Source organism: Rhamphochromis longiceps, linkage group LG6 (assembly GCF_057381845.1).
Source record: "Rhamphochromis longiceps isolate RC_006_pf linkage group LG6, R_longiceps_female_GT1.1, whole genome shotgun sequence".
Taxonomy (NCBI): Eukaryota; Metazoa; Chordata; class Actinopteri; order Cichliformes; family Cichlidae; genus Rhamphochromis; species Rhamphochromis longiceps.
In genome coordinates this window covers 27,479,448-27,493,363 of record NC_140562.1, presented here as the reverse complement: position 1 = coordinate 27,493,363, position 13,916 = coordinate 27,479,448, and the positions used below count along the sequence as shown (strand labels likewise).

Below are 13,916 nucleotides of genomic sequence, written 5' to 3'. Positions count from 1 at the left end.
AATTAACATCGATATCTATTAGTCTTCAAAATGACACAAAAATGTCCAAAAACTGTAGGTTTTCTGAGTAGTATATATGAATCTGTAAAAGAACCATTTAGAAATTAATACAACTGGTATGATAGTATGTTAAATTGCTTTTGGCCTGGGCCTTTTTGTTTTATACTCTTTTTTGTGTGAGTCAAACCATTCACGGTAGGCTGTCGATCAGTAAGGGGAATGCAAAATATTCACAATTAAAATAGGTTACATTTTAATGAACTTTATTAGGTTTAAAAAATATTGTAGCCTACAGTGTATCTGAAAATTCACTGTTTTAAAGCACAGCACACAGATGTATTACAATGATCACATAAATACTAAGGGTTTGTTATAGGAGGATTAAGAAGTTAAAATGATATTTCCAAGTTAAGGTGACTTTAACACCAAGTCGCAATTTTAAAAACTTTGCTAACACAGTAAATATTTATTATTTTTAAATATCTAAGCATTAGAATTCTTGTGGAGGTAATCACTTCCTTACATTGATTTTTTTGGGGGAAAAAAGACCATAATCTTACATAATCTTTCCTTATCTGATCTGGTAGCACAGACTACTTATCAACAATACTTAGTAACCATACTGAGGGAAAAAAAAAGTTCATTACATGTGAAAACTATTCATGGTTGTGTTGGCACTGAAATCTGAACTCTGGGCAATCCTCTTCTTTGGTCTCTGAGATACTGGCTGGATTTCCAGTGCTGCATAACACACATCTTCATTCTAAAATTTCATAATTATTTAGAATTATCATCAAGCACTGACAAATGATAAATGCATTTTAGAGCTAAATAGCTTTGTGTCATTACTATTAAAAAATCAAGCTGTAGCAAAGACAATAAATATGATATATGACCTGATTTCTTCTCATCTGGTCTCTGCTCTCATATCTTTTCTCATCAGCTGGAGGTTTCTTAGCTACGAACATTTAAAACATTTTTTAAATGTACAAAGGCTCTTTTCTTTTACTAGACAAAACTCTGTGATGGTCAAATGATCATGGAACTAAAGTGATGAAAAATCTTGTTGTACAAATGAAACAGAGCGGTTACCTGTCTTGTGATGGTAATATATCAAAAGAGAACATAGCAGAGATGAGAGGGCCACAAAAGCTGGACACAGAGAGAAGAGAAGCATCCAGCATATACCACAGTCTTTTTGCGTGGTTTGAGGCTCACGGGGGTCTGAGTAAAAAAAGCTTTGAAATTAGTCTTTTTTCCCCCTAAATTATTCAGGTAAAAGATCTGGGGATAATTTTAAGTATGATGTTGTTAGTTGCATTACAAAGACCAACCTGTACCAGAATGACAAACATGTGAAACATATAGCAATGAACTTTCTGCTCAGATTCAGCCAAAGGTAGTACAGAAGGAAAATGAACCATAACATATAATAATAGGCACCCAGTAGTTTTTGAAAATTAAGAAAAAGAATATCCTGCAGTGTCTGTTTCAGTCACCTGAATACCTATTTTGCTTACAATAAAGCAAGCAAAATAGATGAAGCTGTAGTAAAAGCCTGGCAAATTATTCTGAAGGAAGAATATATCTTAAAAAATTATTAAACATAAACATTTGTTTTATTTCTATGTTTATTTATTTCTGTATTTGTATTTTTACCATTATATTCATGTCAAATTGTTGTAATAAGCAGACAGATCATTTATTGATGACTCACACTAGAATACTTACGAAGTAGGATCTTTGTGGTGAGGTTTCCATATCTATAAAGGCATTCAAGATTAATTGTTTCTTTGTCCTTCACCTTAGATTGTTCAGTTCCACAGTAGTAGAAGCCCTCATCTGAATCAGTGATGTTTGTGATCAGCAGGTCATAGGATTGAGAGGAATGATTTTTCACAAGATGGAAATTAGGGAGTGGATTCAGAAGGTTTTGGTAATCAATACCTGGTTTATATTGTCTTTGCTCAAGCTTTGTTTTTAGAACAAGAGAAGGTTGTTTCTCATGAGAGCAATTCCTGTACCACACTATGAATTCTCCAGTTGAAGTTTTACAGTCACAGTAGAGAGTTATGTTTTCTCCTGGTCTGACCATCATCTCCAACACTGTTCCACTGGTCAAATTATGACTAGAAGTTAAAGCTCCTACGGGACCTATACACAAAAACATTAGAAGAGGTTAAAACACGCACAGCTTTATACAAAATCACAATAAAACAGATATTTTTTTACAACATTAGTTCAATGTCAAATAGGACGAAATATCAATAAATCTTGAAAATGATCACAATAATTACCGAAAAGAACAATGAGAAAAACATGCATCATATCCGTGTGTGATAATGAACAGGAGTTAAAAGGCAGCTCAACAAGTCTTACTGACAGATGCAACGACCCAAGCAGATTTTTCCATTAAAGGAAGTGGAAGTTATGATTGGTCGACTGAATGGAACATTTTCTTTGTGGTTGTTTTCTATTGGTGCAATAACAAGTGATGTTTTTGGAATGAATGTAAAAGATAATTTTGACAGATAGTACAGAAAGTGCACTTCAAATATAATTTTCCGAGCCTTGCATAAAATAATTTTTCTGCTTTGCTCAAAACCATTACAGACATGCATGTTAGGATATATAAAAGACCGTTGAGTTAAGCACAAGTATTATATAATTTTGTTTGAATTGCTTAAAGTATGTAGAAAACCATACAGATGTAATCCACCATAAAAGACAAAAGCAAATAGAAACTCTTCCAACAAGGAGCATTTGCATCTGTGCTGATTTTGGTTGTTCTGTTCATGGCAGGAGATGATGATTGCCTCTCCATGATCTCAACGTTCTGTATAAAGCCTTCTCTTTGCTAACATTTTGTCTTTTTTCCCCCTGCACTCTAATGCCTTTGCATCAAACACATTGATCAGGCTGATTAGACAGTGAAGGCCTTAGTCACACCGGCCATGAAATCTGTCAGGTGAAATGTGTATTCCCCCATCTGGTCGATGAGTGGGTGCTGACTGTTGCTAGGTGAAATCAGTCACAAAGAGGTGTTTCTCCAGAGACTTCTTCGTGATTGCTTTACTTACACGCAAATTGCCGCAAACCTTTGTACTTTGCATGGAAGATGCAGACTTGCAAACATTTACCAACTATTCATTAAGTAGTGGTAACTGTGAAAAGGAAAATGAAAGGAAATGGAGAACATTTAGGTTTCCATTTTGTGGTCCACTCTTATCAGTTTCACCACCACTTGGGGATTTCTTTTCCCATAAAGAGGGCATCTTTCACAGCAACCTACAAGCAACCAAAGTAAGGAGGTTTTTGGTTTTAGATCAGCTAGCAACTACTCAGCAACCAGTTGGGATTCAATAAATGGACCCCAGGCCTCTATGACTGGAGATTAAGATAATAAATTGGTGTGTTGTATTAAGTGCTTTGAATACTCAGGGAGAGTAAAAAAGCGCTATATAAGAATCAGTCCATTTACCATTAATCCCTTTAAGACCTAGCATAGAACCAAGTCCGCCAGAGCATTTCAAGTCGCTATACATCAATACAACTGTTATAGCCCAAATTTTAATAATATGTATGCATTAAGTCTATAGTAACTACATAAATTGCAAAAAAGCGCAATAAACTACAAAAAATTGAAAATCGTTTTTGTTTTTTTTACATATATTTCTACTTAGAGACATTTCAGAGGTTTATCCCTCAAAACTTTAAATATAAAAAAGTTGCAAAAAAGAGTTTACAACAACAAATTTATTTTGAGTGTCGTCATAATTTTATTTTTGAGATACACCAATTTTTATATACAGCAGAAAAAACTAAATAAATTCTATAATGCAAATTTGCAAAGAAAACAGCATGTGCATCAAAATAAACTATGTAAAGTAGTGCAATTTGAGTTCTGAGTATCCCAGAAACTATTCAGAAAACCATGAAGTCAAACATGACTTTTAAAAACACCAGTATAGGCTTATAAGGCCTATAAGTAAAAAAAAAAAACTACATTGGTCCTGGGTGAGGGACCAGATGAAGAGTGATTCAGGAGACCCTTATGAGAAAAACATTGAGGGAACAGTTTACTCTGCCCTGGACAGGGTGGCAGGGTTACCGGGGCCCCGCCCTGGAGCCAGGCCCGGGGAGGGTGCCCGAGGGCGAGCGTCTGGTGGCCGGGCTTAGTCCAAGGGGCCTGGCCGGGCACAGCCCGAAAAGGGGACATGGGCCCATCCTCCCACAGGCCCACCACCTGCAGGAGGCGCCGTAGGGGTCAGGTGGATTGTGTGCCGGGCGGCGGCCAGAAGCGGAGGCCCTGGAGGACTCCCCAGCTACAAAGACTGGCAATTGGGACATGGAATGTCACCTCTCTGGTGGGGAAGGAGCCTGAGTTAGTGCGTGAGGTTGTGAGGTACCGGCTAGATATAGTCAGGCTCACCTCTACGCATGGCTTGGGCTCTGGAACCAGTCTCCTGGAGAGGGGCTGGAATCTGTCTCAGTCTGGAGTTACTCCTGGTGAGAGGCAGCGGGCTGGGGTGGGTATTCTAATATCCCCTCGGGTTGCTGCCAGTACATTGAGGTTCTTCCAGGTGGATGAGAGGGTTTGTTCCCTGCGCCCTGCGTTCCCCGACCCAGGGTGTCCCGACTGTCATCTGCGCTCATGCGCCGAGTGGCAGTTCAGAGTACTGATTGGTTATTGGACTTCTGTGCAAATCACAGTTTGGCCATAACGAACACCTTGTTTGAATGTGGCACCAGGACGCTCTAGGCCGGAGGTCAATGATCGATTTTGTAATCGTATCACCAGACCTGCGACCATATGTTCTGGACACCACCAGGCTGCAGAAGGAGTCCTATTGGGCTTGGTTAGCCTGTGGGACTTTGGAGGTAGCTGACAGGTAATGACAGGCCAAGCGGAATGCGGCTCGGGCAGTGGCTGAAGCAAAAACCCGGGTGTGGGAGGAATTTGGAGAGGCCATAGAAAAAGACTTTTGGACTGCCTTGAAGAGATTCTGGCAAACCGTTAGGCGTCTCAGGAGGGGAAAGCAGTGCTCTTCCTGCACTGTGTGTAGTGCTGGCGGAATGCTGCTAATTTCGACTGAGAAAACTGTCGGGCGGTGGAAGGAATACTTTGAGGACCTCCTTAATCCCACTGACATGTCTTTCGAGGAGGAAGCAGAGTCTGGGGATGAGGGGGATGACCCGCCAATTTCCAGGGGCGAGGTCACTGAGGCAGTTAAACAACTCCTTGGTGGCAGAACCTCTGGTGTGGATGAGGTCCGCCCCGAGTTCCTGAAGGCTCTGGACATTGTAGGGCTGTCCTGGTTGACACGCCTCTACAATGTTGCGTGGAGATCAGGGGCAGTACCCCTGGACTGGCAGACTGGGGTGGTGGTCCCCATCTTTAAGAAGGGGGACTGGAGGGTGTGTAACAACTACAGGGGGATCACACTCCCAACCAGTTTGCTCAACCAGTCTACATGTGTTTTGTGGACTTGGAGAAGGCATTCGACCGTGTCCCTCAGGGTGTCCTGTGGGAGGTGCTGCGGGAGTATGGGGAGTCTGGCCCATTGCTATGGGCCATTCGATCCCTATACAACCGTTGCAAGAGCTTGGTTCGCAATAAGTCGGACTCGTTCCCGGTGGGTGATGAAGCCAAAACAGGAGAAATATGCTCTCTCTTTCTAGTCCCTGTCAATACTCTTGCTGCAGCATTTTGGATTAGCTGAAGGCTTTTCAGTGAGTTTTTTGGACATCCTGATAATAATGAATTACAGTAGTCCAGCCTGGAAGTAATAAATGCATGAACTAGTTTTTCAGCGTCACTCTGAGACAGGATATTTCTAATTTTAGAGATGTTGCGCAAATGGAAGAAAGCAGTCTTACATATTTGTTTAATATGTGCGTTGAAGGACATGTCCTGGTCAAAAATGACTCCAAGGTTCCTCACAGCGTTACTGGAGGCCAAGGTAATGCCATCCAGAGTACGAATCTGGCTAGATACCATATTTCTAAGATTTTCAGGGCCGAGTACAATAACCTCAGTTTTATCTGAATTAAGAAGCAGAAAGTTAGCGGCCATCCAGGTCTTTATGTCTTTAAGACATTCATGCAGATTAACTAATTGGTGTGTGTTATCTGGCTTCATGGACAGATAGAGCTGGGTGTCATCAGCATAGCAGTGAAAATGTATGCTATATCTTGTAATGATGCTGCCTACGGAAGCATGTATAATGTAAACAGAATTGGTCCTAGCACTGAACCCTGTGGAACTCCATAATTAACCTCAGTGTGTGAAGAGGACTCTCCATTTACATGCACAAATTGGAGTCTATTAGATAGATATGATACAAACCACTGCAGTGCAGTACCTGTAATACCTACAGCATGTTCTAATCGCTCTAATAGGATATTATGGTCAACAGTATCGAATGCTGCACTAAGGTCTAGCAGGACAAGCACAGAGATGAGTCCACTGTCAGAGGCCATAAGAAGATAATTTGTAACCTTCACTAAAGCTGTTTCTGTGCTGTGATGAGCTCTGAAACCTGACTGAAACTCTTCAAATAAACCATTCCTCTGCAGATGATCTGTTAGCTGTTTGACGACTACTCTTTCAAGGATTTTTGATATTAAAGCTGAAACTTTAATTGAGCTTCTGCACTTAGTAAAATTTATGGCAGACACATTTACTTGTGACAGTAGGGATCTATCATATCTTCCACCCCACATTAACTTGGTTAACTGTTAAGACAGTTACTACACGATGCAAGTTTGTTACAGTCAGGATGCAAGAAGAAAAAATTCCAAATATTTTAACTGACATTTTATTTGATTATTAGTGAATTGATTATTACATTATTTTCAGATAAGACAGCTGCTAAATTGAAATCCAGAAAATGGAAACATTTCCAAAACTCAGATGAAAACTGTTATTCAGAGTTTACAAAATACTTTGGAAAACAATGATACAAATCAACAATTAAAGACAAAAGCTATATATTTTACAAAGGATATTGTATATAGACCTGTAGTATGATCACCCCCCCCCCCCCCCCCCCACAATCTTTTGAAAAACTGTGACAAGAAAACAACTGCTGCTTCAAATAATAAACACTGTAATTCCTATAATAATCAAACACAGAAAAATCACAGAAGGTTTTATAATATAGATACTATTGTTTAACCAAAGTTTAACCTGACTTTAAAATGCTAAAAATCATTTGAAATAATTGAAAAAAAAGAAATCAATTTACATGAGAACATCTTAACTACCACAAAAACTTTAATATCATGTAGAAGCAAACATTATAAAAAGGGAAAAAGTAATAACTAACATTGACTTTATTTTTAAGCGAATATATGAATAAAGACTGTTTTCAAAATCTATTTACTAATTACTATATATGTCCTTACTAAAAAAATCAATACATTACTTTAAAGAAAATGTAACGTGGAATGCATTACTTTTTTAGTAATCACCCAAACAAAAAAATGTACGCACATCTGCTTCCAAAAACATCTCATAATGAAGCTTATATATAAGTTCAATAGGGAAGCTCTGTAGTCACACTTTTGTCTGCTTCACAGGTGTTTGGTAGATAATCTAAGCATTACATCATTTCCACTTTCACACACTCTCAAACTCATTTTGACATCACTGGTCTAATCCTATCATGCCACATTCTTCGAGCCAATCAGCCTCCACCCCAAGTACTTTAAATCTGTCTGTTCATCTGTAATTCTCCGTTGCAGACGCCATCATGCAACCCATCTCTCTCCATCTCCACCTCTCCCTTGTTACTCTCCTCCATTCAAGCCAATCTTCATCTCCACCACTGTCTAGACTAGTCCTTCCCTAATCCCTATCACTGCTGAGATTCCGTTCTTCCAAATACCTTAATTAATTACAACATCACCAGATCCTATGATACAGACTATAACATATCTCCTATTAAAATCATGGTCTAAACCATAGGGCACCATCAGAGGTCTTCTACAGTCTGCAGTTTTACATGTTAGATTTCTTTCTGAGGCACATGATGGGCAAAAAGTGAAACAGGCTGGAATTACTGTAAATATTTCAGCTGATCAATGTAAATACTGTGTGCACAGTCACTTCAAAAGTTCACATAATTATTAAATCTAATATTTCTCTAATATTTGGCAATGGGGTTATTGGTCTCTCAATATTCCTATAAGATTCATTGTATATTGTAATCACAAGTTTAGATACCAAATGGTAACATATCATCAGCTATAAATTAGCACTTGGGGACTAAAGATGCGTACTATTTTTATTCTTTGTGTTTACACTTAGAAATGAAGTCTGCTCTGACCTGTGAAACCAGACACGCTTCGAAGAGGGAAGGGGTAACTATCTTTGTCAATTTTCTAATATGAAGGTCAATTTAAGTTAAAATTCTGAAGTGCCCCCATATATGTTTAATCTTAAAAAAACATATTTATTTATTATTCTCACCCTTACTCCATACACTTAATGATATGGAGGAGTCTGTACTAAGCATTTATGTATCTGTAGCAACTGGGATACTGATACGGTAACTTATCAACACAAGAATGCAACAGAATTACTACAGCATTTATTCAGTGAATTGATTAAAAGCAAAGGCCTGTTATAAATCCCTGTGTTAAAGCTAACAACTCTGGTAATGTCACATCATTAACCCATTGTTGTATACATCTTAAATGTAACCTCAACCAGTTTAAAGTTCATTGAGAAGAGAAACTTTTAAATTTAGTCACTGCTCAACTTTGTGTGGTGAACAATACAAAAATTTCTCAAACAATTTTGACCTTTTTATATCTAAACTTTGGAGGTATTGATGGCAGAATAAGTACAGAATTCAGAACTATAGGTTATCTTCTTCTTTGGTCTTTGTGTTGCTTGACCCGTTTTCACTGTAGCATAAAACACATCTTCATCCTGTGAATGTGCATTTTAATTAAGGATTAATTAATGATTGCAATGAATTTGACTTTCTGTAAGTCACTGTTAAACATAATTCTGTATATTGGTGCATAAAGAAAGTATAAGCACTGTAAATGGTGAAACCTGTATTCGTTCTTAAGAATAAAGATAGAAAAATGGCTGCACTAAGAGATGGAAATATATGCCTATTATTAAGAAAACAAACCATAATTTTGATTCGCCACTGCATGGTGTTGAGTAATTGTTAGAAATTACTAACAATAAATTTGCTGTGTGTATAAAATTTGTATGTAAAAATGTCAGCATCTATAGTCGCTACTGACTTTAATCCATTAAAAACTTTTTTGAAAGTTTTTGTTTTGTAGAATTAATTATGAAAAAAAAAAACAACTGAAAATATAACAGAAATTGGATACTAATGCAATTTACCTGATTTCTCCTTGCTTTTCCACTCATTTCAGGTTTTTGCTGATCAACTTTCAATCCCAGAAATAAATACAACATCATTACAAAAACATCCAACAACACACAATGTTAGAAACCGCAAGTGACCAATACAGGCACATTCATTCATGCAATACTTAAATATAGCATCTATTTTCCAACAATTTCTAATATGATTACAAATATTTGAAGTTTTTGGAGAACGTTATGATAACAGATTGAATCAGTTATAAAAGTGGTTGAAAGAACGGAAGGATGGATTGAATAAAAGTGCTATATTTAGCAGTTACCGTTTTTCTGGCAGATGTGATGAACAAGAAGAGAGACAAAAAAGGAGAAAACAGCAGATGCTGGACACAGGATGAATAGCAGTTTCCAACACATGCTACAGTCTGGTGTAGTCAGGCAATCAGTTGAAGTTGAGTAGTGTTGGTTACTCGAATCTAAATTGTTCACAAATATTTTTCAGTTAGGTCTGTGCTGTGTTTTTTGTTAATATTTTCATATTACATAAGTCTTTCTAAACATCATTATCCTTTAAAGGCTATTTTAAAGAGAATCAAATATAATTATATATCAAACATATAATTCTCCACTGAACACAAAGAACTACGACTAATACTAAACTACTACTTTTTCTAATACTACTGTAAAGTGTAGAAGTAAACTTAAATCTACTTTGATATACAAAGAGGTGTTTACAAAGGTTATAAAGCTAGTTATGTAGCTATTTGGTGGTTACGTGTTTTGATATTTACATGTTTACATGTTTGAATGTTTAGACATGCATGTTCAAACCAGTAATAAGTATGTGTTATATCTACCTGGTTGTTTTCCCTGTTTTGATCTGAGTTTAAGATTTCCTGGCTTCTGAGAGGTCAGTGAAGTATTCATGAGGGCGGCACACAGGAAGTGTGGGTTGTTGCGGTGTGCTGAGAGTAAAGTGGCTGCTAAAAAGTTATCCGTCTCCATCTTGCTGTTCCTAATTATTCAGAGAGATTCCAAACCATCTAGTGAACCCTCACATTACACTACTACTAATAATAAAAAAATAATAATAATAATGATAAATCACACCACAGTACTTACTAATTAGAATCCTTGTTGTAATGCTGCCGTATCTGTAAATATATTTGAGATTGATTACTGAAGTCTGTTCCACCTTGAGCGTCCCAATTCCACAGTAGTAGAGGCCCTCATCAGAATAAGAAATATTTATGATCAGCAGATCATAGGATCCAGACGACTGGTTCTTTACAAAGTGGAACCGAGATAGGGAATTCACCAAAGTTGCTTGGTCAGTGGTGGGTTTCCATGAATCCTCTTCTAGTTTTAGAACAAGAGAAGGTTGATTTTCATGGGTGCAGTTTCTGTACCACACAAGAAATTCCTTACTTGATGTTTTACAGTTACAGTACAAAGTAATATTGTCTTCTGATCTCACCACCCTCTCCACCACTGATCCAGAAATGTAATTGCCTCCTGAAAAATAAACACAGTACAAACGTCTTTTAGACAAAAGTCTTCTAATCAAGTATGTAAGTTGATGTAAATCGTAAAACAGAATTAATAGTTCAAATTCCTTCAAAATTTCAGTTCAACAGAGTTTAACAAAGTTTACCCATCCAAAATATTACCTAGAAGAAGGACAAGAATTATGTGAAGTCTGTCCATGTGTGACGATGACCTGTAGTTAAAAGACGCTACAACTGGTTTGACTCTTGGATCTTATGACCTGCTCATATTTTTCCATTAAAGGAAACGTAAGTTGTGATTGGCTTGTTGAAAGGAACTGTATTCTGTGGTTGTTTTCTATTGGTGTAATGTTATGTGATGGTCTAGATGTAAAGACGAAAGTTCTTGTGGTCTGTTGACAATCTCAATGAAGGAAGATATTGAGATGAAATTTTCTAACCCGTGGCAATCCCTTATTGGACCGAACTGTGGCAAGATCTGAAAACTGCTGTTCACAAACGCTGTCCATCTAATCTGACTGAGCTGGAGCTGTTTTGCAAAGAAGAATGGGCAAGGATGTCAGTTGCTAGATGTGCAAAGCTGGTAGAGACATACCCTAAAAGACTGGCAGCTGTAATTGCAGCAAAAGGTGGTTCTACAAAGTATTGACTCAGGGGGCTGAATAATTACGCACACCCCACTTTACAGTTATTTATTTGTAAAAAATGTTTGGAATCCTGTATGATTTTCATTCCACTTCTCACGTGTACACCACTTTGTATTGGTGTTTCACGTAGAATTCCAATAAAATTGATTCATGTTTGGCTGTAATGTGACAAAATGTGGGAAAGTTCAAGGGGGCCGAATACTTTTGCAAGCCACTGTATACAGTATTTGGAGTGAAGATGATGGGATGGCTGACTGTGGTCCTGCCCCTAACCTGATTAAACACTTGTGGGATCAGCTGGATTGTATACATGTATGTTCATTGTTTTCATTTTTTCTAGACTTGGTTTTGTTTATTTCTTTGAAATTACAAAATAGTTTAGCTTCAAAATAGTCTCTATGTACAGTATCTCATAACAGTAATGACATCCCACCACCATGCTTCACTGTAGGCAAAACACACTTGGCTTTATGCTCCTCACCTGGTTGCCCCCACATACCTTTGATAACATCTGAACCAAATAAATTTTCTTGGTCTCATCAGACCACAAGTAATCCATGTCCTTAGTCTCTTCAGGATACTTTTTGTGGGCTTTCTTGTGCATTATCTTTAGAAGAGGCTTTCTTCTGGGACATGATGCAGCGTGAGGCGTATGATCTAAGCACTGACAGGCTGACGCTCCACGCCTTCAACCTCTGCAGCAATGCTGGCAGCACTCATACATCTATTTTCAAAAGAAAAACTCTGAATATGATGCTGAGCACATGCACTCAACTTCTTTGGTCCTGTTATGAGTGGAACCTGTCCAGTTAAACTGCTGTATGGTCTTAACCACCGAGCTGTAGCTCATTTTCATGGTTTTGGCAATATTTTTATAGCCTAGGCCATCTTTATGTAGAGTAACAATTCTTTCTTTCATATCTTCAGAAAATACTTTCCTATGATGTGACATGTTAAACTTCCAGTGACCACTGTGAGAGAGTATGAGAGCAATAACATCAAATTCAACACACCTGTTCTTCATTTGCACCTGCTGTTGTCCCACAAGAAGATGTAATAAAATATTTACAAAAATGTGAAGGCTCACTTTTGTGAGATACTGTATATTATTCTCTCGTGCTTCTGAGTTTAGTTAGTTCTTGGTTCATGTCTTGTAATGTTAGTCCTTAGTCATGTCTCTATATTTGTTACCCTTTCCTTGTGTCTAGTTGTATGTCTTGAGTCTGGGTTTCGTCTCTGTGTTTATGTTTCCCGTTATATTTTAATAGTCGCTCGTCCCATGTGTGTCCTATGTTTAAAAGTGGAGGGAGGAGGTGGGGGGAGGGGAGGGGGCAGTATCTTCCTTCTTTGACAAAAGTCGAATCCTCTGGAAAGAGGACAAGGACACTTGGTGGTATAGTGAAGGTCAGAAGGACTTATATTGTGTCTTTGTGGATCTAGTGAAATGATACCATAACATAGGGAAGTCAGGACTGGCAGAGACATATGTGATATGTGGTACAAGACATGTATGAGGACAGGAAAACAATGGTAAGATGTGTGGTAAGAGCAGCAAATGCAAATGCCAGGCAGTGACACAATAGTCCATGCCACCATCACTAAGGAAAGTGCAAAATAGTCACAAACAATAAAATAGGTGAAATATTTTATTAACTATACTTTAATAACAGACATATTACACTTGCTACATGAAAATGTTTAAAGAGAAACTGATAATACCTCTCTGTTAAGACTATAGCATTAAGCCAGTTTTAAAAAGATATACAGTGTTGGAGATTATTATTTGATCGCCTGCTGAATTTGTAACTTTGTTCATTTACATAGAAATGAACAGTCTTAAAATCTTATGGTAGTTTCATTTTAATGGAGAGAGACTGAATACCAACCCAAACCCAGGAAAAAACCCCCACATTAAATAAAACTCATAAACTGATTTGCATGTCAGAGTAAAATAAGCAAAAACATGACTTAGTACTTGGTCAAGAAACTTTTGCTGGTAATGTAATGTGAAAATTGTAGTTAACCCTCACATTCAGATGTAGGTGGTTAGAACTTCACTGTATGATTTTTGTATAACCTTTGTATGCTTAGATGAAGTATGTCTATGTGTCAGGATGACCTGGCGAAAAAATCCTTAGCTTTGCTTAACTATGTTTCACTATGTTATCTGCTAACTGTTAGGGTGTAGAAGGAAGAAACTTGCAAGATGACCAGTGCCGGGAATTGCTCTCTGCCCAGCAACAGGCAGCACTCCCAGAGTAGCATTTCTAATTTTGATATAAAATGTCAGAGAAAATGGCAGCCTCGAGCAAGCCAGGATATTAGTTTACAGAGGCTGTTAAAATTATATGTCTAATGTCAAATGTTGGTGACACAATAATTTCATCCTAATTGTACTGACAT

At 37.7% G+C, this 13,916-nt stretch overlaps 1 protein-coding gene across 1 annotated transcript; it reads right to left on the bottom strand.

The window, feature by feature from the left end:
- Window positions 1-335: 335 nt before the first annotated feature.
- On the bottom strand, window positions 336-2,098 carry LOC146668152 (uncharacterized). The gene is made up of 4 exons (XM_085408606.1): window positions 1,714-2,098; window positions 1,093-1,224; window positions 897-958; window positions 336-763 (listed from the first exon to the last, which is right to left on the bottom strand). Exons 1-4 carry the CDS (start codon window positions 2,096-2,098, stop codon window positions 644-646), a joined length of 699 nt encoding a protein of 232 aa, XP_085264732.1. The 3' UTR covers window positions 336-643.
- Between the last annotated feature and the right edge of the window lie 11,818 nt (window positions 2,099-13,916).